The sequence below is a fragment of the Salvelinus fontinalis genome, chromosome 1 (genome assembly GCF_029448725.1).
Source record: "Salvelinus fontinalis isolate EN_2023a chromosome 1, ASM2944872v1, whole genome shotgun sequence".
Taxonomy (NCBI): domain Eukaryota; kingdom Metazoa; phylum Chordata; class Actinopteri; order Salmoniformes; family Salmonidae; genus Salvelinus; species Salvelinus fontinalis.
In genome coordinates this window covers 35,499,605-35,526,762 of record NC_074665.1, presented here as the reverse complement: position 1 = coordinate 35,526,762, position 27,158 = coordinate 35,499,605, and the positions used below count along the sequence as shown (strand labels likewise).

The window sequence follows — 27,158 nt, the reverse complement described above, 5'->3', positions numbered from 1 at the left end:
CATCCAAGCTAAAAGTGCCTGCTCATGGAATTTGGCCAATTCTAGAAGGATTTCTATAAACATCAAAATTATACCGGAGCAGAAATTCTAAACCACCAAGAGTCAAATAAATACATACGGAAGACATTCCAAATACTATTTTGGTTCTTAATATACTTCAGAATCCAATTTATTTTCAAAAAGTATTATTTAGAGTATTGAAATCTAAAACCTCAAGGTATCCGTGTTCTTTGGATTACTGAGAATATCTTTCCATAGATAGTGAGGCTTGTTCCTCCAAATAAAATTATAAATGGGGATAAGGGATAAGATAACAAGACATGGATAACCCGACCTGGATAACCATCAGCTTCGGACAATAAAACCTGACCATTTGAAATAATCTCTCAGTAACTAGAGGTTCAATTTCTTATTTATTTTCAAGAAAAACTCTACCATTCAGGAAACTGCTTTAGAAACCCTATTCCCGTCTCTCAAAAATATGGTGGTATCATAGTTTAAATTCATTGCTGAAATACCTTAAATTCCCTTTCTTGATATGAAAAGCCATAATTTGAGTAACCAATACAAATATAAATGCTAAATTGGGTACCTCTGCCTAATGCCATGTCCAACATCAAATCTTTGAGATGTCCCGTGCGCTAATTTCACAGAGCTAATACAACCACTGTATAAAGTTGACTGCTTAAAAAAGTAATCAAACCCCAAAAAACATACTGCTATGAACAAACTCATCTTCTACAGTGTCAAAAGCTTTATTAAATCTACAAACTTGAGAAAATGATCACGGATGAGGTTATTATAGTCAATCATATCTAAGATCAACCTGATGTTATTACTAATGTGTTGACCATACATAAACCAGACTGTTCTTCATCAATTATATGACGTAAATCTTGTTTCCACCTCTTAGCAAATACAAGGGCAAATAACTTTTGTTCATTATTTAACAGGCCAATGGGCCTCTAGTTGTCTATATAAAAGAATAGCCTTATTAGGTTTGGAGATCAAAGTAATTACACCTTGCTTTAAGGAAGCCGGTAACTCCCCGTTTTCTATTGATTCTTGGAACATAGTAAGAATGAAAGGAATCAATCGATCATTGAATGTTTTATATAACTTGCTTGTTAAACCATCACTTCCAGGGGATCTATAGTCCTTAAGGCTTTTAATACAATCTGTTACCTCAATTTTAGATAACTCGTCACAAAAATCCCTGAAACATTATAAATCTTCATAGCAGTGTTTGCTACATTGTCCCCCAAAAAATCCATATTGGAAGTTGACTGGGCTGATGTATACAGATTCTGATAAAATTGGGAAACATGCTGAGAGATTTCTTTTGGATTTTTATTTGGAGTAATTGATCATTAATTTACATCAGAAGTCATTATATTATTTCTCTCTCTTGACACAAGCAATTTCTTTCCCCATCGTTTCTATTTGCTTATTTGAGCTGTTCTTGCCATAATATGGACTTGGTCTTTTACCAAATAGGTCCATCTTCTGTATAACACCCCTACCTTGTCACAACACAACTGATTGGCTCAAACGCATTAAGAAGGAAAGAAATTCCACAAATTAACTTTTAACAAGGCACACCTGTTAATTTAAATGCATTCCAGATGACTACCTCATGAAGCTGGTTGAGAGAATGCCAAGTGTGCAACGCTGTCATCAAGGCAAAGGGTGGCTACTTTGAAGTAAAATATATTTTGATTTGTTTAACACTTTTTTGGTTACTACATGATTCCATGTGTTATTTAATAGTTTTGTTGTAAAGAAAAAGCCTTGAATGTGTAGGTGTGTCCAAACTTCGTTTTTGTTGCAACTGCAGCCTAAAATGAACAACTTTGTGAGAAACCGCTAAAATTGTTCCTCGGCTAGAAATTTTACAACCTCCATGCAGCCATCTTGAGCGACCCCTCATCCACAGTTAGAACTAAATGTATCGACACAACAAAACGGTCATCTCTGTGAGGAGATTTTACATTGTGTGTGCCACTGCATAGATACAGTTTCAGTGTTTTAGACCCACCCCCAACGGCTGTATAAAGGTACTACACAACTACCATTTTGTACCGCAGTGGTGATCACCACCACACCTGAATATTTCCTAGCTCTGAATATCAGAAAAACTTCTAATGACTAACAAGGCTAATTTAGGGATAATCTCCCTCCTCCTTACCCATCCCTCCATCCCCTACTTCCCTTCCACCTACCTTCTCTGGTTCCTTGCCCTCGCAGTTGACGCTGACGGTGCTGCTATTGGCCCGTAGCCAGTTGAACTCCTTGAGCATGTGCAGGGCTTTGGGTCCGTATTCATAGGGCAGGTAGAAGAGCTCAGCTAGCAGGGTCAGGTCCTCCAGAGAGAGAGGCTCTGCCATGTACAATGCCTTCTCATTGGGACCAGGCACAAAGACATCCTGAAAGACAAATAAAAGTAATTGTTTAAACATAAGTCACTTAATTGCAAATCACTTTGGAAAATCTGAGTCACGGACACACACACGTACGTCACACACACCAGAACTGGGTTCAAACACTCTTGAAGATATATTCCCGACACAAAGACATTTGAAAGTAAGTATTTGTATATTTCTTGTTTGAAAATACAAGTAGTTGAATATTGGAATGCATTTGGAAATACACTTGGAAAGTATTGGCATGTATTTTAAAATACACTTGTCGTGTATTTGACTATTTTAAAATACAAATATTTAAATACTCCCATGAATTTGAACCCAGGTCTGGTATTTGAAATAATGTATTTGAAAATAGTTTCAAATACTACGCTATTTGTAGGAAATGTTTTGAAAATACTTTCAGATACTTTCAATAGAAGTAGTTGATTAGGGCCGTATTATTTGAAAATACACAGAACATAAGTATTTAAATAACAAATAATAAAACATGTATTTGAACCCAGTTCCGACACACACACAAACGACTTACCTGTTTGAGCTGTTCGTCTGTCTGCATGGGGGCCATGTCAATGTCCTCCTCTGGAGACTTGGACTCAGGAACCAGGACTTCCCTGTCTGTGTCCATGGGCTTCAGATCCTCTGCCATCTGGTCTATAAGGACCAGGCTGCTCTTGGTCTCAGTTGCAGCCTCTGCTACAGGGTCTGACTCTGGCTCCGTCTCATCTGGTTTCTCCACAACCATCTCCATGGGCTCTTCGTCAGACTCCTTCTTCTCAACATCCACCTGAACAACATTAGAAATGCTTAGAAAACGTTTAGGAAACAAGTTATTGCCTCAACATCTTGGTGAACCCATGTAGAATTGTGTGTTTATTCTTGATCAGTTGTAATTAAATATTTTGTTTTGTTGTACTGTATGTAGACTGTGAGACTTGACACAACAGAGACAAACTAGGGAAACCAACTTAAAACCATTGGATGTGCACTGCATACTGTATGTTCTACCCTATCTAATATAAAATTGATCTAAGTTAAATCAGTAACTACCTCCTCCACCTCTTGTTGTTGCAGTCTCTTGGCCATGGGGTGGTTGTTGGGGTCGGGGGCGCCTGTGGGGGTCATGATGGGCTGTTGGAACACTGTAGTGACTGTAGTAGCAGAGCAGAGGGAGGAAGCACCTAGTGATGACACGTCAATAGCTGAACTCTTAGCTCCGCTGTGGGGTACCTGGCGACCTGGAGAGGAGACAAGAACAGAGACATTGTCAACACGCTATACAAAATACTTTTATAACAAATATCAACATACTCGACAAAAATAGAATGGCTAGCTTTAATGCATGAGTGAAATAAGTGTTTGAAATCCAGTGCTGAATTTTTAGAGACATTTACCATTGTTCCAAATGATACAGTATGAGTTATTTAAGTTATTTAAGTGACAATGCCCGAGAAGCAGGTGTTCGGAGGATATATTGGCACGGGTGTTTAGGCCCAAGACGAAGTCGAGGGCTGGCAAATCATTCCAATATATAATCCAAACACTGGCTTCGAGGGCATTATCACTTTTATACAACGGGTTGCCAAAATATTCGAATGATTGACATTCTTTAATTAAAAAATTATTTTGATGCATTTATTCATACTATTTCATCCTTCCACAAGATATAGTCCCGACACAAATCTAGGGTTGCTACCCAAGCCAGCTGGTCGTTTGTTCTATTGGCTCTGTTGACAGAGATGCGACCCAGTCGTTCAGTCTTTTTGTTCTGTATCTATGGACGCGACCCAATCGTTCGTTCTAAAATGTTCCCTTGCCAGCCTTATCCCTTCCTTGCTAGCTAGCCAACTACAAAGCAACAATCTATCCGCAATATTAAAGCTGGTCCATCCCCTAAAAAAATTAAAAATAAAATAAATATATATATATATATAGAAAAAAGCTAGCCAACTACAGCTAACTTACAGTCATGTCAAACAGTGCAGACAGAATAACAAAAGTAGCTGCATTTGCATTTGTTTAAGCTGTTTTCTAGTGACATTTATTTGGATACATCCTGAACAATAAGATAATGAGGCACGATTTCACCTGGCATAGAAAATGGACTCTCACGTCAGGACACTTACTCAGAGGAGCTAGTAAACAACACAGCTAACACAATATCTTTAAACTGAAGCAGGAAAGACTGCAAACTAGCAGTCTAAATTATGCCAGCTGATTCATGATTTCGACTGGCTGAGAAACGCTGCCTTCCTCTGTCTAGACACGTTCATTACTATGGGACAGTTGGAGATCGAATTTGAATATTGAAATAATGTTTCAAATGTCAGAGATAGACAGCAAGGTTTATACAAATCTCTGCTGTTAAAAATAAAATGTTAGTCTGAAAGAAATGTGAGATAATGTCTAGATGCTTTTTATAGGAGATACAGTTTATAAAGTGCCTGACTGGGCTGATGAGACAGTGGATCGCGCAGTTAGAGGGAACTGGGTAAATACGCATTTTAACGTCATAGATTTAGCCGGTGGTAACTTGTGGCCGGCTGGAATGTGCTTTTAACCAATCAGCATTCAGGATTAGACCCACCCGTTGTATAAATGAGAGATGATAGGTAGGTGACGGTTCTTACTGTTGTACTGGTGAGGCACTACAAACTCCCCCAGCCACTCTGTGAGGGCCAGTTTCAGGGCCAGTTGAGGGCTGTACAACATGTCTGTCTCTAACTCCTCATCACTGCCCTCATTCTCCAGCTTGATCTGGATAGACACAGTACTGTCCTCTCCATCCGCTGAGAGGAGGGAGGAGGATGGAGGAAGGAGAGAGGGGGGGAAGGGAGGGAGGGAGAGAAGGGAGATAAATAAGATTAAGATTACTTTATTGGTAAATTTCACACAAAATCCAACTGAAATTTGAGTTCTGCTTTTAACCCAACCCCTCGAAAGACACATACAGGTTTTGGAGAGGTGCGGGGGCTGCCACACTGATAACCAAACAGATCACCATTACCAGGTGTAATGTACAAGCCTGTTTGAATACTGTGAAAGTGCCTCCTTCCCTTCCTCTATTGGAGTAATCAATAACGTGATTGGATTTAATTGAAAGCCATGTAATCTGAATAGACACAATGCTGTCCTCTTTCGAGCATAGATATAATATTTTGTGTCATTGTTAAAAACCAAAACAGACACGAGACTTTGGCAGCCATTTCGTGTACCTTGTGTGACAGTGAGTGACCCTACTCTACAAATACCAAAACATTCACTGGTTCTCCAAATAGACACGTGTCTCCAACACGATACCCTGAGGAATTCACACATGAATTAACAAGCAGAAACACTGTTAAAGACCCTAAGTCTTTAAGACAGGGATAACTACAAGGGTTACAGTCCTGTCGTACTGCTCTTGGTTTCTATGTTGAACTTCATTAATCAATTATTGTCATTAATTGGCAATAACACTCTCAGATTCAGGACAACAATGAAAATCAACACACACAGCAGTCGTGAGAACCAAAGCTGTACATCCCTGCTTTAAAAAATGTGTATTTTTAGCTCAATCTGGCACATTACAGAACATAATGTCCCTGACGAATAAACCTAATAAAGTAAGTGAATAAATAAATATTTAAATAAATGAAGTCCATCCCAGTCAGACGTACCCATGACGATGATATGTGTAATTTCATAGTACCCGAATCCGAATGTGCCAGAAATCAAGTCAGACTTACTCATGGTGACATCCTTGCGCACTCCGTTCATGTTGGACTTGTACCAGGTGGCCAGAGTGTGGATGGCCACGAAGTTGGACTCAAACTCACAGTTGGGGTTGGTGAGAACCCCCTTGAGGCGGGGGATGAGCTCTGTGGAGCGCCCCTTGTACGGCCCCAGGAACAGACGCTTCTGGTCGTAGTCGTTGGCATGGATATTGTCCCAGATTACCGGAGCTCTCTTCAGGATCTTAGAGACCTCCTCTATGGACTCCACTGTAATGTCTTTGGATACCACCTTAGGACCTAGAAACATAATGTCACATATATGTAGGAGTCATGCAAGTTCTAAAGTATATTAAAAAATGTGTTACAAGGTCCGTTACTGTGTTTTTATCTTATAATGGTATGGTTAATTCCATCTAATGAGTGCCAAAACATGTGGGATATGAACTAGTTTGGATCTACTGTACCTGTCCACAGCACTTCAATACCAGGCAGCAGCTTCTCTCCCACTGTGTGCAGGTAGGGAGACTGGGCCACATTGGGGTAGCAGAACGTTCCACAGTACTCTGGTTTAGGGAGACAATGAAAAACATACATGAAATCTATATCTTCCTTCAACTTTGAATCCAGACCAAATTTCAGTAACAACATACATGTGGGATATGGACTAGTTTGGATCTACTGTACCTGTCCACAGCACTTCAATGTGTGTGTGTTACCTGTGGGGCAGAAGAGGAAGGTCTCAGGCTCTCCCAGGTACTGAAAGATCTCGTTGGTGATGGACACCTGGGCATGGGCGAAGGAGCTGAACACTTCCTTGTCGGCGGGGCACATGTTGTGGTCGATGTCGTCAAACAGTAAGGCAAATGACTTGCAGCCAAAGTGAGTCACCTAAGGGAGAGAATGAATAATGATATGTTATGTTAAGACTCCGGCAAACGAGTGAGTGCAGACCGTCAAGGATGTAGAGGCTATGTATTCCATCAAGGATGTAGATAAGACTATAGGCCTACATTCTTAACTGTGGTGAAAGATTATCGTTATTAGCAAGATAGTACTCCTCTAACCCAATCCTAAAATCTCTATAAGCTCATAAGGAGTTATTTTAGTGCGTCGTCTGAAAGGAGGAGATGCATTTAAAAAAAAACATTTTAACAGTTGGTCCAGTTGGTTACCTGGTCCAGTTTCCTCTTGAGTGTGGACACTTCTTTCTGGTTAGAGAAGGTGATGTCTAGGCCTGGGGAGATGGCATAGATGAACTCGGTCCCATACTCCTTTGCAGCACTGATCAGGGTCATCAGTTGTTCTATAAGAGAGAGATGCATTAGTTACAGATACTATTTCACATCAGCGTGACACCCACTCACACACACTCAGTATTGATGTGAAATATGTGTGGCATGGTTTGTTTATGACATCGCTGTATTGTAACTAATATTTCAAATATGTCCTGAAATGCTGAAGGGGTGCTCAGCCATAGGAATGTAAAACAAATGCTATGAGTAGGTTCAAGGCGGCAACTTAATTCCCTTCGAAAATGTTTCATGCTGACGCGTTTCAGAGCAAGCTTCTTTATCAAAGCAGAGCACTATCGCAAGAAGCACAAGCAGCAACACCTGCGCACTTTCGTTTGTTTATTACATATTTGTCTGTATATGTGACAGGAATCAGTTCAACCCATGGCCATGATGAGACAACCTTACCTGCTTCTTCTACTGAGTACATCTCTCTCCAGAACATCCTGTGTTTGTAGTCATCTTTAGGCGCGTAGAGGTATGTGTTCAAGCCCCATTTCTGCTGTCTGGGGAACAACACATATTGTGATTAACACAGGCTTTGTGTGACATGGTTTGTTTATCGCAGAACATATTGACTAAATTGATTTAAGCCATTTCTAATTTGATGATATTGAAAACTTCAGTACATTCACCGATCCCATTATGATAGAGCACTATTCAACACCATATGCCAGCCTGCTGTACATAACTATTAAATTACCTCCTGAACAGCTCTTTCCTTTGTTCCATTGTCCATGGCCGGCCGTAGAAGCCTGTTGCAAACAAAAGAAGAAAGATTGTCATTTAAGCCCTTGTTCTACTTACCCAGAGGCTTATGGATGCTATTTGAATGTCTCAGCGTGCAGTATGAAGGAAGTTAGCTGACGTTTTGCAAGCCAATGCTAACTAGCGAGCGCAATGACTGGATAAAAACGGTATCCACGAGTTCATCCGACTCTGGGTAAGTAGAAAATTGAAAGAATCTTAAATGACAGAATCTCACAGTATACCTTTAACACACACATCAAACATTACCGGCCTGCAGACATCCATCGCTATCTATTCCCCTGGCTGTGTACATTCAGCTGCCATGTGTGTGCCCTGAAGACTGTATGGGTGTTGCATCAGGCTCCTCCTTGATCAGTGTTTTCCACACATACTGTAGCAAGAGGCTGTTGTTTAACAGTGTTTTTTGTAGCACATGTGATGGTATCACATGTGTGTGAAACAAATACCCACAAATACCCACTGGATTGACGAAAATAATAATATAATTCTGCCAGGTCATATCAATGGGCTACTTTGTACAGTTGTGGCCAAAAGTTTTGAGAATGCCACAAATATTAATTTTCACAAAGTCTGCTGCCTCGGTTTGTATGATGGCAATTTACATATACTCCAGAATGTTATGGAGAGGACAAGGCTGGAGATCACTCTGTCATGCTGATTGAGTTCAAATAACAGACTGGAAGCTTCAAAAGGAGGGTGGTGCTTGGAATCATTGTACTTCCTCTGTAAACCATGGTTACCTGCAAGGAAACACGTGCAGTCATCATTGCTTTGCACAAAAAGGGCTTCACAGGCAAGGCATTAAGATTGCACCTAAATCAAACATTTATCGGATCATCAAGAACTTCAAGGAGAGCGGTTCAATTGTTGTGAAGAAGGCTTCAGGGCGCCCAAGAAAGTCCAGCAAGCGGGATCGGGGCACCACCAGTACAGAGCTTGCTCAGGAATGGCAGCAGGCAGGTGTGAGTGCATCTGCACGCACAGTGAGGCGAAGACTTTTGGAGGATGGCCTGGTGTCAAGAAGGGCAGCAAAGAAGCCACTTCTCTCCAGGAAAAACATCAGGGACAGACTGATATTCTGCAAAAGGTACAGGGATTGGACTGCTGAGGACTGGGGTAAAGTCATTTTCTCTGATGAATCCCCTTTTCGATTGTTTGGGGCATCCGGAAAAAAGCTTGTCCGGAGAAGACAAGGTGAGCGCTACCATCAGTCCTGTGTCATGCCAAAAGTAAAGCATCCTGAGACCATTCATGTGTGGGGTTGCTTCTCAGCCAAGGGAGTGGGCTCACTCACAATTTTGCCTAAGAACACAGCCATGAATAAAGAATGGTAGCAACACATCCTCCGAGAGGAACTTCTCCCAACCATCCAGGAACAGTTTGGTGACGAACAATGCCTTTTTCCAGCACGATGGAGCACCTTGCCATCAGGTAAAAGTGATAACTAAGTGGCTCGGGGAACAAAACATCAATATTCTGGGTCCATGGCCAGGAAACTCCACAGACCTTAATCCCATTGAGAACTTGTGGTCAATCCTCAAGAGGCAGGTGGACAAACAAAAACCCACAAATTCTGACAAACTCAAAGCATTGATTATGCAAGAATGGACTGCCATCAGTCAGAATGTGGCCCAGAAGTTAATTGACAGCATGCCAGGGCGGATTGCAGAGGTCTTGAATAGAGGTCGACCGATTATGATTTCGCAACGCCGATACCGATACTGATTATTGGAGGACCAAAAAGCAGATACCAATTAAATCGAACAATTTTTAAAATTGATTTGTAATAATGACAATTACAACAATACTGAATAAACACTTATTTTAACTTAATATAATACAGCAATAAAATCAATTTTGCCTCAAATAAATAATGAAACATGTTCAATTTGGTTTAAATAATGCAAAAACAAAGTGTTGGAGAAGAAAGTAAAAGTGCAATATGTGCAATGTAAGAAAGCTAACGTTTAAGTTCCTTGCTCAGAACATGAGAACATATGAAAGCTGGTGGTTCCGTTTAACATGAGTATTCAATATTCCCAGGTAAGAAGTTTTAGGTTGTAGTTATTATAGGACTATTTCTCTCTATACAATTTGTATTTCATTAACCTTTGACTATTGGATGTTCTTATAGGCACTTTAGTATTGCCAGTGTAACCGTATAGCTTCCGTCCTTCTCCCCACTCCTCACTGGGCTCGAACCAAGAACATAACGACAACAGACACCATCAAAGCATCGTTACCCATGCAGAGCAAGGGGAGTAACTACTCCAAGTCTCAGAGCGAGTGACGTTTGAAACACTATTAACGCGCACCCCGCTAACTAGCTAGCCATTTCACATCGGTTACACAAGCCTAATCTCGGGAGTTGATAGGCTTGAAGTCATAAACAGCGCAATGCTTGACGCACAACGAAGAGCTGCTGGCAAAACGCACGAAAGTGCTGTTTGAATGAATGCTTACGAGCATGCTGCTGCGTACCACCGCTCAGTCAGACTGCTCTATCAAATCATAGACTTAGTTATAGCATAATAACACACAGAAATATGAGCCGTGGGTCATTAATATGGTCGAATCCGGAAAATATAATCTCAAAAACAAGACGTTTATTCTTTCAGTGAAATACGGAACCGTTCCGTATTTTATCTAAGGGGTGGCATCCATTAGTCTAAATATTTCTGTTACATTGCACAACCTTCAATGTTATGTCATAATTACGTACAATTCTGGCAAATTAGGCGGCCCAAACTGTTGCATATACACTGACTCTGCGTGCAATGAACGCAAGAGAAGTGACACAATTTAACCTGGTTAATATTGCCTGCTAACCTGGATTTCTTTTAGCTAAATATGCAGGTTTAAAAATATATACTTCTGTGTATTGATTTTAAGAAAGGCATTGATGTTCATGATTAGGTACACATTGGAGCAACAATACGCACCGCATCGATTATATGCAACTCAGGACACGCTAGATAAACTAGTAATATCATCAACCATGTGTAGTTAACTAGTGATTATGATTGATTGTTTTTTATAAGATAAGTTTAATGCTAGCTAGCAACTTACCTTGGCTTACTGCATTCGCGTAACAGGCAGTCTCCTCTCGGAGTGCAATGAGAGGCAGGTGGTTAGAGTGTTGGACTAGTTAACTGTAAGGTTGCAAGATTGAATCCCCCGAACTGACAAGGTGAAAATCTGTCGTTCTGCCCCTGAACGAGGTAGTTAACCCACCGTTCCTAGGCCGTCAGTGAAAATAAGAATGTGTTCTTAACCGACTTGCCTAGTTAAATAAAGATTAAATAAATAAGATTAATAAAACAAAAATCGGCCAAATCGGTGTCCAAAAATACCGATTTCCGATTGTTATGAAAACTTGAAATCGGCCCTAATTAATCGGCCATTCCGATTAATTGGTCGACCTCTAGTCTTGAAAAAGAAGGATGAACACTGCAAATATTGACTCTGCATCAACTTCATGTAATTGTCAATAAAAGCCTTTGACACGTATGAAATGCTTGTAATTATACTTCAGGATTCCATAGTAACATCTGACAAAAATATCTAAAGATACTGAAGCAGCAAACTTTGTGAAACTGTATATTTGCGTCATTCTCAAAACTTTTGGCCACGACTGTAGTCTCCAACAGTGGCCCAGGTTTTTGGCATAGATGGTAAAGCTCTCATTTCTGGACTGCAACAGTGTAATATTGTGCCCTCCACAGCACTTGATATACATGGATTGGTAGGTTACACTATACTTAGATACTTCAAATACTACCTAAGACACTTTGGCTATTTATCTCCATACTCAATAAATGGTGAAACAGTATGTGTGATGGTGTTCTTTGTCCGTATGTATATGCATGAAACGTACATTATGGAAAACATGTCTCACACTCAGTCGTAGTTAGTAGAATAATGAATTTATTGACAAGATCTTAGCACTCAACTTTTAGAAGGTTAGTAGGAAATGTAATAAATTAAACCACCCAAATATACTCCCATTCAATGAACATTTAGTATCTGAAAGTCAAACATTCATTTCCCAACTGCTTTTTCTATAATCCTACAGGCTCTTCATAATTTTCCATACCTTAAATTCCAATGCATCCAACATTATGCATGCTCACCATGGTATAGGGCAGCTGCTATTTGAGAACTCATCTGTTTTAGAAATCAAACTATGGTAACTTAACAGAGCACATTGTACAAAAGTTTTTAAAGAATATTGTATTGCAAGGTATGCTATATGTACTAGCTAATATGCAACTGTCATTTTTAAATCTCCATTCTAGCATACATGACACACCTTTATATCTACAGGCTTTTATTTGGGCTTCCATTCAAAGTATATGATTGAATTTCTTTAAGCCTGCAGTTAGTTACTTGAAATTAGACAATCATGCCAAAACATGATTCAACAATTGAATTGACTGACAAAGAGATAGCTCATGAAACACAAATTGACATTTACAGTAGAAGGCTAGTCTAACATTGGCTAGCTTTCAATAAATTGGCTAAATGGTCAACGTAGTTACCTCTTCATATGAACAAGACAATTCATATTGTACGCTGCATATTTCAAATGCACTCAAACATATATTTCTTATTTCAGTCTGGAAGCTAGCTACCTATATATTTCCTCTTCATCAGACAGTAGCTAGCGTTTTCACAAGAGGCTGTGTTTACATCGTAGATAGAAGCAGGCTATTGGCTACCTTCATCACAAGGGGTATGTACAGGAGATCTGGTTGGTTTAGTTTAGTAGGCAGTGTTGAAATATACTATTTATGAAAAAATGTGCAATAATTGAAGCTGCCAACAAATGTTATCCTATATTTTTTACTGTCATTACAAAGAAAAACAGAGGCGGATAAACCCAAAAAAAAACATCTAACGATGCACTTAGCTGTTCACTCCAATTTGCATACCGCCCCAACAGATCCACAGACGATGGCATCTCTATTGCACTACTCACTGCCCTTTCCCACCTGGACAAAAGGAACACCTATGTGAGAATGCTATTCATTGACTACATCTCAGCATTCAACAACATAGTGCCCTTAAAGCTCATCAATAAGCTAAGGATCTTGGGACTAAACACCTACTTCTGCAAATGGATCCTGGACTTCCCGCCCCCAGGTGGTAAGGGTAAGTAACAACACATCCGCCACACTGATCCTCAACACGGGGTTCCCTCAGGGGTGCGTGCTCAGTCCCCTCCTGTACTCCCTGTTCACCCACGACTGCACGGCCAGGCACAACAGTGGTACTTCCTGATCACCGACAACAACGAGACAGCCTATAGGGAGGTCAGAGACCTGGCCGTGTGGTGCCAGGACAACAACCTCTCCCTCAACGTGATCAGACAAAGGAGATGATTGTGGACTACAGGAAAAAGAGGACCAAGCACTCCCCCATTCTCATTGACGGGGCTACAGTGGAGAAGGTTGAGAGCTGTCCACATCACCAACAAACTAATATGGTCCAAGCACACCAAGACAGTCGTGAAGCAGGCACGACAAAACCTATTCCCCCTCAGGAGACTGAAAAGACTTGGCATGGGTCATCAGATCCTCAAAATGTTCTGCAGCTGCACCATCGAGAGCATCCTCCTGACTGGTTGCATCACTGCCTGGTATGGCAACTGCTCGACCTCCAGCCGCAAGTCTCTACAGAGGGTAGTGTGAACGGCCCAGTACAGGCCAAGCTTCCTGCCATTCAGGACCTCTAAACCAGGCGGTGTAACAGCTTCTGCCCCCAAGCCATAAGACTCCTGAACATCTAGTTCACCCAGACTATTTGCCTTGCCCCCCCACCACCTCCACTCTGTTGTCATCTATGCATGGTCACTTTGATAACTCTACCTACATGTACATACTACCTCAACTGGCCGGTGCCCCCGCACATTGACTCTGAACCGGCAACCCCCGTATATATTGTTATTTTTTGCTGCTGCTCTTTAATTACTTGTTACTTATCTCCTATTCTTAACCATACATTTTTTTAAACTGCACTGTTGGTTAGGGGCTCGTAAGTAAGCATTTCACAGTAAGGTCTACACCTGTTGTATTCGGTGCATGTGAGTAATATAATTTGATTTGATTCAACGAGTGGTCTGAGGCAGGCGTTAGATTACGAACTTTTCAAATACAAAGTTAATGGCTCTGGGAAACAGCTCGAAGATTTAAAGATGCACTATGCAGGAAACGCTGAGCAATTTCCTGGTTGCTAAAATTCTAATAGTTCACCTAATTTCAGTTTATGTGACAAAACAAGCAGTGTAGAGAATCATTGTACATTCTATAGAGCTGTAAAATGTATTTTCCATAACCAAAATTATTGTATTTTCAGCTGTTTGAAGCTGGTGTACAAAACTTAAGATCGAAACTTAGTAAAGGGAAGCTAAGAAATAGCTCACATAGAATAGAGAGAACAATTAGAACAGATCAAATCAAATTTTATTTTACACATGCGCCGAATACAACAGGTGTAGACCTTACAGTAAAATGCATACTTAAAAGCCCTTAACCAACAATAAAGTTAAGAAAATACCGAAAAAAGGTAAGAGATAAGAAAACAAATAATTAAAGAGCAGCAGGCTAAAGTTAAATCTAGACTTGGTTTCCTCTATTGTAATCGCTCCTCTTTCACCTCAGCTGCCAAACTAATCCTGATTCAGATGACCATCCTACCCATGCTAAATTACGGAGACATAATTTATAGATCGGCAGGTAAGGGTGCTCTCGAGCGGCTAGATGTTCTTTACCATTCGGCCATCAGATTTGCCACTAATGCTCCTTATAGGACACATCACTGCACTCTATACTCCTCTGTAAACTGGTCATCTCTGTATAACCGTCGCAAGACCCACTGGTTTATGCTTATATATATATAAAACCTTCTAAGGCCTCACTCCCCCCTATCTGAGATAACTACTGCAGCGCTCATCCTCCACATACAACACCCGTTCTGCCAGTCACATTCTGTTAAATGTCCCCAAAGCACACACATCCATGGGTCGCTACTCTTTTCAGATCGCTGCAGCTAGCGACTGGAACAAGCTGCAACAAACACTCAAACTGGACAATTTTATCTCAATCTCTTAATTCAAAGACTCAATCATGGACACTCTTACTGACAGTTGTGGCTGCTTTGTGTGATGTATTGCCGTCTCTACCTTCTTGACCTTTGTACTGTTGACTGTGGCCAATAATGTTTGTACCATGTTTTGTGCTGCTACCATGTTGTGTTGCTACCATGCTGTGTTGTCATGTGTTGCAGCCTTGCTATGTTGTGGTCTTAGGTCTCTCTTTATGTAGTGTTGTGATGTGTGTTTTATATTGTATTTCTTAATTAAAAAACATATCCAGGGCCCCCGTCCCGCAGGAGGCCTTTTGGTAGGCCGTCATTGTAAATAAGAATTTCTTCTTAACTGACTTGCCTAGTTAAATAAAAAAATACATTATTTAAAAAAATCGGTAAATAACAACAGCGGGGCTATATACAGGGGGTACCGGTACAGAGTCAATGTGCGGGGGCACCGGTGTCGAGGCAATTGAGGTAAAATGTACATGTAGGTAGAATTATTAAAGTGACTCAGATCTACAGCTTCTTAAGAGAAGAGTGCAATTGCGGCTTGCAATTCCTGGCGTTCCTGCATGTGGGCATTCCTGCATCCGCAGGACACCCTCTATAATTCTCTATCGGTACATTTTGAAGCTAGGACAGGCGGGAGGTGGGAGCGCTCCAGTACAGTAGATGGCGTTAATGCACAATCACGTTGTATGCCAGCCGCTGATGAACCACCTAGAAGAAGGGGTGGGAGGGACAACGGTAACTAGGTAGCCATACACCGTGTCCTTCATCCTGGTGTCACCCCAGCCTCCCACCTGCTGTGCTAGCAGGAGGGAGGAGACCGGTAGACAGTGTCCTTTCGCCCCCGCCTGTCAGGCAGTGTTTTCCCACGGTTCTGTTAACGACAGTGAGTGCAGGTGTTCGGCAGGCGGGAGCGAAGAACACTCTACCGGTTTCGCTCCCACTAGCTAGCAAGGAGGACTCCGGGAGGCGGAAAAAAAATCTGATAATACATTCAATGGGATGCTCGAGGGGGGATGTTCATGAATCCCATTGCATGTGGAATACCCACATGCAGGAACGCCCCGAATTGCGGGCTGCAGTTGCACGCAAGATCTCTGCTTATAGACTTGCTTTCAATGAGAATGACAGATCTATAACTCACATGTCTATGTGAATTTGGTCAGATGGCCCAAGCAGTTACATATTGCAGCTTTAAGATGCTCATACGAAGTTTCTAATGATAGCCTTGTGATACTTTTGGGAAAGCAGACCGTGATCGATTTTAAAATAATGACATCCCATAATTCCTCCGAATGGGTCATCGACCATGAGCAGTTGTTAAAAGTACAATGGAGTGTTAATAAGTGTCCTGCATAATCACAATTGTTCTCTAATTATTCTGGCATTCTTTCTGCATTTGACTAGTATGCTAATCTTGTAAGCATCAAAATCATAACACGAAAATCACTAGCTATACCAAATCAATTAGATTTTTGTTCAATATATGTTCTACTCACCCTCCACGACTCCACTGATGAATTTCCTGCGGCACGATAGTTCCGCCCCGATGCTTCTCGGTTCTTCCACTGAGCCAGGGGCTTCTGAACCAGCCTCAGACGGCCCCGAGCTTGGGCTCGCCTCAACCTCCACTTGAGACGTCCCCACCACCGCCTTACCTTTCTGAACCATTTCTATAGACTGTCTGTTCTCGTAGTTAGCAACAGACAGGGTTTAGGGAAAAAAACGTGCTTGGACGAGGGGAGTCTGACCCGAAACTCCGACAATAGGAGGTTAGCAGGCCATCCGGGCGACTTGAAAGGAGAGGGGAAATGAACCGTGTAACGTTAGTTTACTGACAATCCCCGGCGTTGTTCACAGGCCGCAGTGTGAAAAAATATTGCTCGACTTGTCTGTCCAAATTAGATTCTTGCAAACTATTTTCTAGTAAAACGAAACGACAGCTACTAGCTTCAGTTAGTTGCCAATCTGTAAAAAATAAACAGTCTAGCTAATGTAACGTTGCTGACTATCGTCGTGTACCGCTGTGCTAAAATACTTCATTCAGAATAATATTCGTTGACATATTCGTGCGCTAAAATAATACAATTACGAGTAATCAATTAACGTTATGATTTTTCCCCCGTTGAATATATATTCGTCTTCTAGATTTTCCCTGGTTTTCGCAGCTTCTTCCTGTTTACACCGATTGCGCATGCTCAGAAGACTGGATCAAACCAGTCACAACCGGACTTTTGTGGCAAAACACAATTCCATAACCAAGATAGTAGAGTTCCATAACCAAGATAGTGGACATCTTCTTCTTTGGGTTGACGGTTCGCATCCAACTTTTGGGTACGTACACCGCCACCTACTGTACTGGAGTGTGAGGTCAGTCACGGCCTACCTAGATTAACGTCCAGTAATACAAAATTGTGGAAAAGGAAAATTACCCTGCCAACTATTAGCCAACACACAAAAGTGAAAAACACCACCCCATTCTACTATTTACCCCTATCTAATCCTACTCCATGCCAACGGTCTGGGAGGACAAAACACTACCACTCAACACCCCCTGCAAATATTCTGCAGTAAAATCTCTCCATCCTGACTACTTCAATGCAGCTGCCGCCAACCTCACCCTGTACCCATCTTTCTCTACCACTCTCTTCACTGCTTCAGGATACAACACTTTCTGTTCTACTCTAACCCTGGCAACCGCAACCTGCTTTTCTCTCACCCGACACCTCCGCACTCCAGTCCCATAGGCATTGGAGTCACCAGACCCGGGCTTTCAGGGCTTTAGCCCTGACTGATTTTTGTCTCAGCCCCGACTCTTTTGCTCTGCTGGCATGGTGTAAAACAAACTAGGCTACAATGCAATGAACACTACAATCATGTGCCCTGGCCTGCCCTACCCTTTTAGTGCTGCCGAAAACGTCCTAAGAAATGATATGTTGGCGCGCGCAAAGTTGAGAACCATTTTTTTAAATTATCATGCTATTACTATAGCACATGTTGTTAGCGCATGAAGATGTTATTCAGAGTTATTGAACTCACAAGTAAGCCATATTCGAGTAACATACATTTCAACTTGTTGACTCAAAAGCTGCACTGACAGATAACGTTAAGCTAACTAACTACAGGATTTAGGTCAGAGCTTTGTGAAGGTCAATCCAATACCTTGAGTTTGTTGTCCTTAAGCCATTTTGCCACAACTTTGGGGAAGTATGCTTGGGGTCATTGTCCATTTGGAAGATCCATTTGCAACCAAGCTTTAACTTCCTGACTGATGTCTTGAGGTGTTGCTTCAATATGTCCACATCATTTTCCTACCTCATGATGCCATCTATTTTGTGAAGTGCACCAGTCCCTCCTGCAGCAAAGCACCCCCACAACATGATGCTGCCACCCCCGTGCTTCACGGTTGGGATGGTGTTCTTCGGCTTGCAAGCGTCCCCCTTTTTCCTCCAAACAGAATGATGGTCATTATGGCCAAACAGTTATATTTATGTTTCATCAGACCAGAGGACATTTCTCCAAAAAATACAATCTCTGTCCCCATGTGCAGTTGCAAACCAGTGTTTTTTTTTATGGACGTTTTAGAGCAGTGGCTTCTTCCTTGCTGAGTGACCTTTCAGGTTATGTCGATATAGTACTTGTTTTACTGTGGATAGAGATACTTTTGTACCTGTTTCCTCCAGCATCTTCACAAGGTCCTTTGCTGTTGTTCTGGGATTGATTTGCACTTTTCACACCAAAGTACGTTCATCTCTAGGAGACAGAACACGTCTCCTTCCTGAGCGGTATGACGGCTGCATGGTCCCATGGTGTTTATACTTGCGTACTATTGTTTGGACAGATGAACATGATACCTTCAGGCGTTTTGAAATTGCTCCCAAGGATGAACCAGACTTGTGGAGGTCTACAATTTTTTTCTAAGGTCTTGGCTGATTTCTTTTGATTTTCCCATGATGTCAAGCAAAGAGACAGTGAGTTTGAAGGTAGGCCTTGAAATACATCCACAAGTACACCTCCAATTGACTCAAATGATGTCAATTATCCTAGCAGAAGCTTCTAAAGCCATGACATAATTTTCTGGAATTTTCCAAGCTGTTTAAAGGCACAGTCAACTTAGTGTATGTAAACTTCTGACCCACTGGAATTGTGATACAATGCATTATACGTGAAATAACCTGTCTGTAAACAATTGTTGGAAAAATTACTTGTGTGATGCACAAAGTAGATGTCCTAACTGACTTGCCGAAACTATAGTTTATTAACAAGAGATTTGTGGAGTGGTTGAAAAACAAGTTTTAATGACTCCAACCTAAATGTATGTAAACGTCCGACTTCAACTGTATATTGCTTGTGTGTGTGTTTGTCTGATTAGAATACTCACTGAGAAGGCTCTGAGACTATGCCGTCTCTGTAATAATATAGGAGCTCCAGGAAAGCAATACTTCAGACAGCAAATTAGAGATGGGAGCGAGAGAGAGTAGCAGGAGGTACAGAGAGAGCATAGAGAGGTCCACACAAGACAAACATGTCATATCTGACAGGTCGCTCCTACCAGGTGGCGTGGCGAGAATCTGTCTCCGCACCACGTGCTCTCACCACTGGTGTCCCCCAGGGCTCTGTTCTAGGCCCTCTCCTATTCTCGCTATACACCAAGTCACTTGGCTCTGTCATATCCTCACATGGTCTCTCCTATCATTGCTATGCAGACGACACACAATTAATCTTCTCCTTTCCCCCCTCTGATAACCAGGTGGTGAATCGCATCTCTGCATGTCTGGCAGACATATCAGTGTGGATGACGGATCACCACCTCAAGCTGAACCTCGGCAAGACGGAGCTGCTCTTCCTCCCGGGGAAGGACTGCCCGTTCCATGATCTCGCCATCACGGTTGACAACTCCATTGTGTCCTCCTCCCAGAGTGCTAAGAACCTTGGCGTGATCCTGGACAACACCCTGTCGTTCTCAACTAACATCAAGGCGGTGACCCGTTCCTGTAGGTTCATGCTCTACAACATTTGCAGAGTACGACCCTGCCTCACGCAGGAAGCGGCGCAGGTCCTAATCCAGGCACTTGTCATCTCCCGTCTGGATTACTGCAACTCGCTGTTGGCTGAGCTCCCTGCCTGTGCCATTAAACCCCTACAACTCATCCAGAACGCCGCAGCCCATCTGGTGTTCAACTTTCCCAAGTTCTCTCACGTCACCCCGCTCCTCCGCTCTCTCCACTGGCTTCCAGTTGAAGCTCGCATCCGCTACAAGACCATGGTGCTTGCCTACGGAGCTGTGAGGGGAACGGCACCTCCGTACCTTCAGGCTCTGATCAGGCCCTACACCCAAACAAGGGCACTGCGTTCATCCACCTCTGGCCTGCTCGCCTCCCTACCTCTGAGGAAGTACAGTTCCCGCTCAGCCCAGTCAAAACTGTTCGCTGCTCTGGCACCCCAATGGTGGAACAAACTCCCTCACGACGCCAGGTCAGCGGAGTCAATCACCACCTTCCGGAGACACCTGAAACCCCACCTCTTTAAGGAATACCTAGGATAGGATAAAGTAATCCTTCTAACCCCCCCCCCCTTAAAAGAGTTAGATGCACTATTGTAAAGTGGTTGTTCCACTGGATATCATAAGGTGAATGCACCAATTTGTAAGTCGCTCTGGATAAGAGCGTCTGCTAAATGACTTAAATGTAAATGTAAATATTTCTCTCAAGCCAGAAGAAGTAATTCTTGCTAAACATTACCTCTCCACTTCTGACATGTCCTGTGTGTATAAACTGTTAGACCCTGATTTGTTCCTATCACTGAAAGCAAACATACAGGCCGCGCTGACCATCCCAGTAAGCAGCTGTGAGAGATCTTTCAGTGCATTAAGATGCCTACATACCTGGTTTAGGAGCCCAATGATCCAAGATAGAATGTATAATGACAATTGAAAAAGATGTACATACTAACACGCCTGGGAAAGAGTGAAGTCATAGACAGGTTTGCTCCTCCTGTTTCATTTAATTTCTAATCTTTATGGATGGACTAACATTCAAGTACTGCGTAATATAACTCACAAACATTGCGAATATTTAGTTGGTGAAAGGATTGTATAATGGTATGATTGTATGCTGGTATGTACATGTGTGTAAAATTGTGAAGTGTTGTTACTACAGGGGTGTTGGAGGGGGTGAATTTGTTTTTGTGTAATTAAATAGGTAGAAATATTGTCCTGTAGCTAATTGACCCCCCCCCCCCCCCCACACTCTACAGTTATAATACAAGCCTACTGCTAATGTGAGTTTACAGTTTCAACATAATTTAAAGGATGGCAGCTTAAAATCCCAATCTTGCTATATTGCACATAAATAGAACATTATTTGATGCTAAACATTAATTTGTGTTCTAGGCTGCCACCCTTTGGATTGTTTTGGAACTGCACTTTGCACTGCTATTCATTAGTTAACAGTAACATTAAGCTTTTTTATTATTATTGCTTAACAAATATTGGACATGGTTAATAAAAAAATTGCTACGAAATAATGATACAAGTACTTTTCCCAACAACTTTTTTTAATGGAAAATTACAATATAGTTATGCAACTCACTAAAAGTGGCAGTAATAAAGCCTCTTGAAAAAGCCAAACCTTGACCCAGAAAATATAAAAAACTATCAGCCTATATCGAATCTTCCATTCCTCTCAAACATTTTAGAAAAAGCTATTGCGCAGCAACTCACTGCCTTCCTGAAGACAAACAATGTATACGAAATGCTTCAGTCTGGTTTTAGACCCCATCATAGCACTGAGACTGCACTTGTGAAGGTGGTAAGTTACCTTTTAATGGCGTCAGACCGAGGCTCTGCATCTGTCCCCGTGCTCCTAGACCTTAGTGCTGCTTTTGACACCATCGATCACCACATTTTTTGGGAGAGATTGGAAACCCAAATTGGTCTACACGGACAAGTTCTGGCCTGGTTTAGATCTTATCTGTCGGAAAGATCTCAATTTGTCTCTGGGATGGTTTGTCCTCTGACAAATCAACTGTACATTTCGGTGTTCCTCAAGGTTCCGTTTTAGGACCACTATTGTTTTCACTATATATTTTACCTCTTGGGGATGTCATTCGAAAAGATAATGTTAACTTTCACTGCTATGCGGATGACATACAGCTGTACATTTCAATGAAACATGGTGAAGCCCCAAAATTGCCCTCGCTAGAAGCCTGTGTTTCAGACATAAGGAAGTGGATGGCTGAAAACGTTCTACTTTTACACTCGGACAAAACAGAGATGCTTGTTCTAGGTCCCAAGAAACAAAGAGATCTTCTGTTGAATCTGACAATTATTCTTGATGGTTGTAAAGTCGTCTCAAATAAAACTGAAGGACCTTGGTGTTACTCTGGACCCTGATCTCTCTTTTGACGAACATATCAAGACTGTTTCAAGGACAGCTTTTTTCCATCTACGTAACATTGCAAAAATCAGAAATTTTCTGTCCAAAAATGATGCAGAAAAATGAATCCTTGCTTTTGTTACTTCTAGGTTAGACTACTGCAATGCTCTACTTTCCGGCTACCCGGATAAAGCACTAAATAAACTTCAGTTAGTGCTAAATACGGCTGCTAGAATCCTGACTAGAACCAAAACATTTGATCATATTACTCCAGTGCTAGCTTCCCTACACTGGCTTCCTGTTAAGGCAAGGGCTGATTTCAAGGTTTTACTGTTAACCTATAAAGCGTTACATGTGCTTGCTCCTACCTATCTTTCCGAGTTGGTCCTGCCGTACATACCTACACGTACGCTACGGTCACAAGACGCAGACCTCCTAATTGTCCCTAGAATTTCTAAGCAAACAGCTGGAGGCAGGGCTTTCTCCTATAGATCTCCATTTTTATGGAATGGTCTGCCTACCCATGTGAGAGACGCAGACTCGGTCTCAACCTTTAAGTCTTTACTGAAGACTCATCTCTTCAGTAGGTCATATGATTGAGTGTAGTCTGGCCCAGGAGTGTGAAGGTGAACGGAAAGGCTCTGGAGCAACGAACCGCCCTTGCTGTCTCTGCCTGGCCGGTTCCCCTCTCTCCACTGGGATTCTCTGCCTCTAACCCTATTACAGGGGCTGAGTCACTGGCTTACTGGTGCTCTTTCATGCCGTCCCTAGGAGGGGTGCGTCACTTGAGTGGGTTGAGTCACTGACGTGATCTTCCTGTCTGGGTTGGCGCCCCCCTTTGGGTTGTGCCGTGGCGGAGATCTTTGTGGTCTATACTCGGCCTGGTCTCAGGATGGTAAGTTGGTGGTTGAAGATTTCCTCTAGTGGTGTGGGGGCTGTGCTTTGGCAAAGTGGGTGGGGTTATATCCTTCCTGTTTGGCCCTGTCCAGGGGTATCATCGGATGGGGCCACAGTGTCTCCTGACCCCTCCTGTCTCAGCCTCCAGTATTTATGCTGCAGTAGTTAATGTGTCGGGGGGCTAGAGTCAGTTTGTTATATCTGGAGGACTTCTCCTGTCTTATCCGGTGTCCTGTGTGAATTTAAGTATGCTCTCTCTAATTCTCTCCTTCTCTCTCTTTCTTTCTTTCTTTCTCTCTCTCAGAGGACCTGAGCCCTAGGACCATGCGTCAGGACTACCTGGCATGATGACTCCTTACTGTCCCCAGTCCACCTGGCCTTGCTGCTGCTCCAGTTTCAACTGTTCTGCCTGCGGCTATGGAACCCTGACCTGTTCACCGGACGTGCTAAAAAAGCCAACTGACATTTACTCCTGAGGTGCTGACTTGCAGCACCCTCGATAACTACTGTGATTATTATTATTTGACCATGCTGGTCATTTATGAACATTTGAACATCTTGGCCATGTTCTGTTATAATCTCCACCCGGCACAGCCAGAAGAGGACTGGCCCAGGACATAGCCTGGTTCCTCTAGGTTTTTTCCTAGGTTTTGGCCTTTCTAGGGAGTTTTTCCTAGCCACCGTGCTTCTACACCTGCATTGCTTGCCGTTTGGGGTTTTAGGCTGGGTTTCTGTACAGCACTTTGAGATATCAGCTGATGTACGAAGGGCTATATAAATAAATTTGATTTGATTTTGATTTGCAGCCCAAAAATGGCACCGGAAGAAATGGCAGAATAATGGTAAAAATTGTAAAAAAGAGCTTCTGGATATCAGGACAGCAATCACTCACCTCGGATTAGACAACGTTTTTTCTACAACAAAGAAATGTCGGTCCTGAGAAGAAATGTCGGTCGGAATGTCTTGTGCGTACAAGACATTCTCCAAACACCCCACAGGACCGACATCCCCGTTATTTGCAAGAGGAAGCGACGCAGGTACAGAGGACAAAGAGCCGGATGCCTGGTCAGGACCCGGAGAAGGCGACTGGGAAAGCTGCCGTTACCGTCAATACTACTCACCAACGTGCAATCATTGGACAATAAATTAGACGAGGTACGATCACGAATATCCTACCAACGGGACATCAAAAACGGTAATATCCTATGTATCACGAAATCGTGGCTGAATGACGACATGGATATTCAGCTAGCGGGATATACGCTGCACCGTCAAGATAGAACAGCACACTCCGGTAAGACGAGGGGGGGGGGGGGGGGGGCAGGGCAGTCTGTGCATATTTGTAAACAGCTGGTGCACGAAATCTAAGGAAGTCTCTAGATTTTGCTCACCTGAAGTAGAGTATATTGTGATAAATTGCAGGCCACACTACTTGCCTAGAGAGTTTTCAGCTATACTTTTCATGGATGTTTATTTACCACCACAGACATATGCTGGCCCTAAGACTGCACTGTATAAGTCAGCTGTATAAGGATATAAGCAAACAGGAAACTACTCACCCAAAGGCGGCGCTCCTAGTGGCTGGAGACTTTAATGCAGGGAAATTTAAATCAGTTCTGCCAAATTTCTATCAACATGTTAATTGTGCAAACAGAGGGGGAAAAAATTCTAGATCACCTGTACTCCATACACAGAGACGTGTACAAAGCTCTCCCTCGCCCTCCATCTGACCACATCTCTATCCTCCTGATTCCTGCTTACAAGCAAAAAGCAAAAATTAAAGCAGGAAGCACCAGTGACTCAGTCTATAAAAAAGTGGTCAGATGAAGCAGATGCTAAACTACAGGACTGTTTTGCTATCACAGACTGGAACATGTTCCGGGATTCTTCTGATGGCATTGAGGAGTACACCACATCAGTCACTGGCTTTATCAATAAGTGCACTGAGGACATCGTCCCCACAGTGACTGTACGTACATACCCCAAACAGAAGCCATGGATTACAGGCAATATTCGCACTGAGCTAAAGGGTAGAGATGCCGCTTTCAAGGTGCGGGACTCTAATCCAGAAGCTTACAACAAATCCTGCTATGCCCTGCGACGAACCATCAAACAGGCAAAGCGTCAATACAGGGCTCAGATTGAATCATACTACACCAGCTCCGACGCTCGTCTTATTTTTTTTATTTTACCTTTATTTATACAGGTTTTTTCTCATTGACATAACATCTCTTTTCCAAGAGAGACCTGGTCCAATAGCAGCAGAGGGATCAACGTTTCCGACAAAACAACTTACATACACCAACACAACATTAAACAAAACTATAAACACACATACAGTACAACAAAAACATTTTACATTAAAAACACAAACGTCTTGACTAAAAACAGCTGGCCTAAAAACAATTATTCTAAAACACTCTTCTATGATATATACATCGATCAAGTGTTTAAACTCCACCAATGAAACTAGATTTTAAAATGTTCAGGAGAGAATTCCAGGACCATGGAGCTAAGTAACTAAAACTATTTCTACCATGACCTGTTCTAATTTTTGGTACTGTTAGAAGCAAATCAGAATGGGACCGTAATTTATATTTATTTACTGACCTGACTAAAAAAGAAAAGAGATAATGGCATTTACCCAATATGGCCTTATAAATCAGTGTATACCAGGGTTTAAGCCTACGCAAGGTCAATGACGACCAGTCAACAGCGCTGTAGAGATCACAGTGATGTTTTAGACGTTTCTGATTTGTAATGAACCTGAGGGCTGCATGATACACTGAATCAAGTGCTCTCAGTGTAGTGGCTGAGGCCTGCATATATATAACATCACTCAAATCTAAAACCGACAGTAATGTACATCCTACCTGCTCCTTCCTGGCCTCAAAAGAAAAACAAGCCTTATGCCGGTAATAAAATCCTATTTAAGCTTGAGCTTCCTTATCAAGTTCTCTACATGCACAGTGAAGCTCAACTTATCATCAACCCCCACACCCAAATATTTGTACACTTTAAACTTCTTGACGCACGGATCCCTTTAACGGGATCATTTTCGTAAACAACAGCTGAATTGCAGAGCGCCAAATAAAAAAAAAATACTACAAATATTTATTTTCATGAAATAACAAGTGAAATATACCAAAACACAGCTTAGCTTGTTGTTAATCAACCTATCGTGTCAGATTTTGAAAATATGCTTCACAGCGAAAGCAATCCAAGCGTTTGTGAGTTTATCGATCACTAGACAAAACAGTAAGAGCACCTAGCAGCAATGTAGAATGGTCACGAAAGCCAGATATTGCTGCAAACGGTGCTTCAACAAAGTACATAGTAAAGTGTCTGAATACTTATATAAATGCTTTTTTATTTTTTATAAATTAGCAAACATTTCTAAAAACCTGTTATTGCTTTGTAGTTATGGGGTATGGTGGTCTATTTCTCTCAATCTACATGATCTAATAAATGTTTTATCAATAAGGCTGTAACTTAACAAAATGTGGGAAAAAGGGTCTGAATAATTCCTGATTATTATGTACAATCATGTTCATTGATTGGATTAAGATGAACCATCTCTCC

At 42.0% G+C, this 27,158-nt stretch overlaps 1 protein-coding gene across 1 annotated transcript in view; it reads right to left on the bottom strand.

Annotated features, from left to right (window-relative positions):
* Positions 1 to 17,529, bottom strand: part of LOC129853742 (protein O-GlcNAcase-like) — a 37,178-nt gene extending 19,649 nt beyond the window's left edge. The window contains exons 1-11 of the mRNA XM_055920108.1: positions 16,803 to 17,529; positions 8,135 to 8,186; positions 7,840 to 7,937; positions 7,312 to 7,442; positions 6,856 to 7,027; positions 6,604 to 6,702; positions 6,152 to 6,436; positions 5,054 to 5,212; positions 3,474 to 3,661; positions 2,956 to 3,210; positions 2,223 to 2,426 (exon numbers count right to left, since the gene is read on the bottom strand). Of these exons, the coding sequence (XP_055776083.1) occupies positions 2,223 to 2,426; positions 2,956 to 3,210; positions 3,474 to 3,661; positions 5,054 to 5,212; positions 6,152 to 6,436; positions 6,604 to 6,702; positions 6,856 to 7,027; positions 7,312 to 7,442; positions 7,840 to 7,937; positions 8,135 to 8,186; positions 16,803 to 16,974 (1,815 nt within the window). The 5' untranslated portion in view covers positions 16,975 to 17,529. The remainder of the gene's footprint in view (positions 1 to 2,222; positions 2,427 to 2,955; positions 3,211 to 3,473; positions 3,662 to 5,053; positions 5,213 to 6,151; positions 6,437 to 6,603; positions 6,703 to 6,855; positions 7,028 to 7,311; positions 7,443 to 7,839; positions 7,938 to 8,134; positions 8,187 to 16,802) is intronic.
* Between the last annotated feature and the right edge of the window lie 9,629 nt (positions 17,530 to 27,158).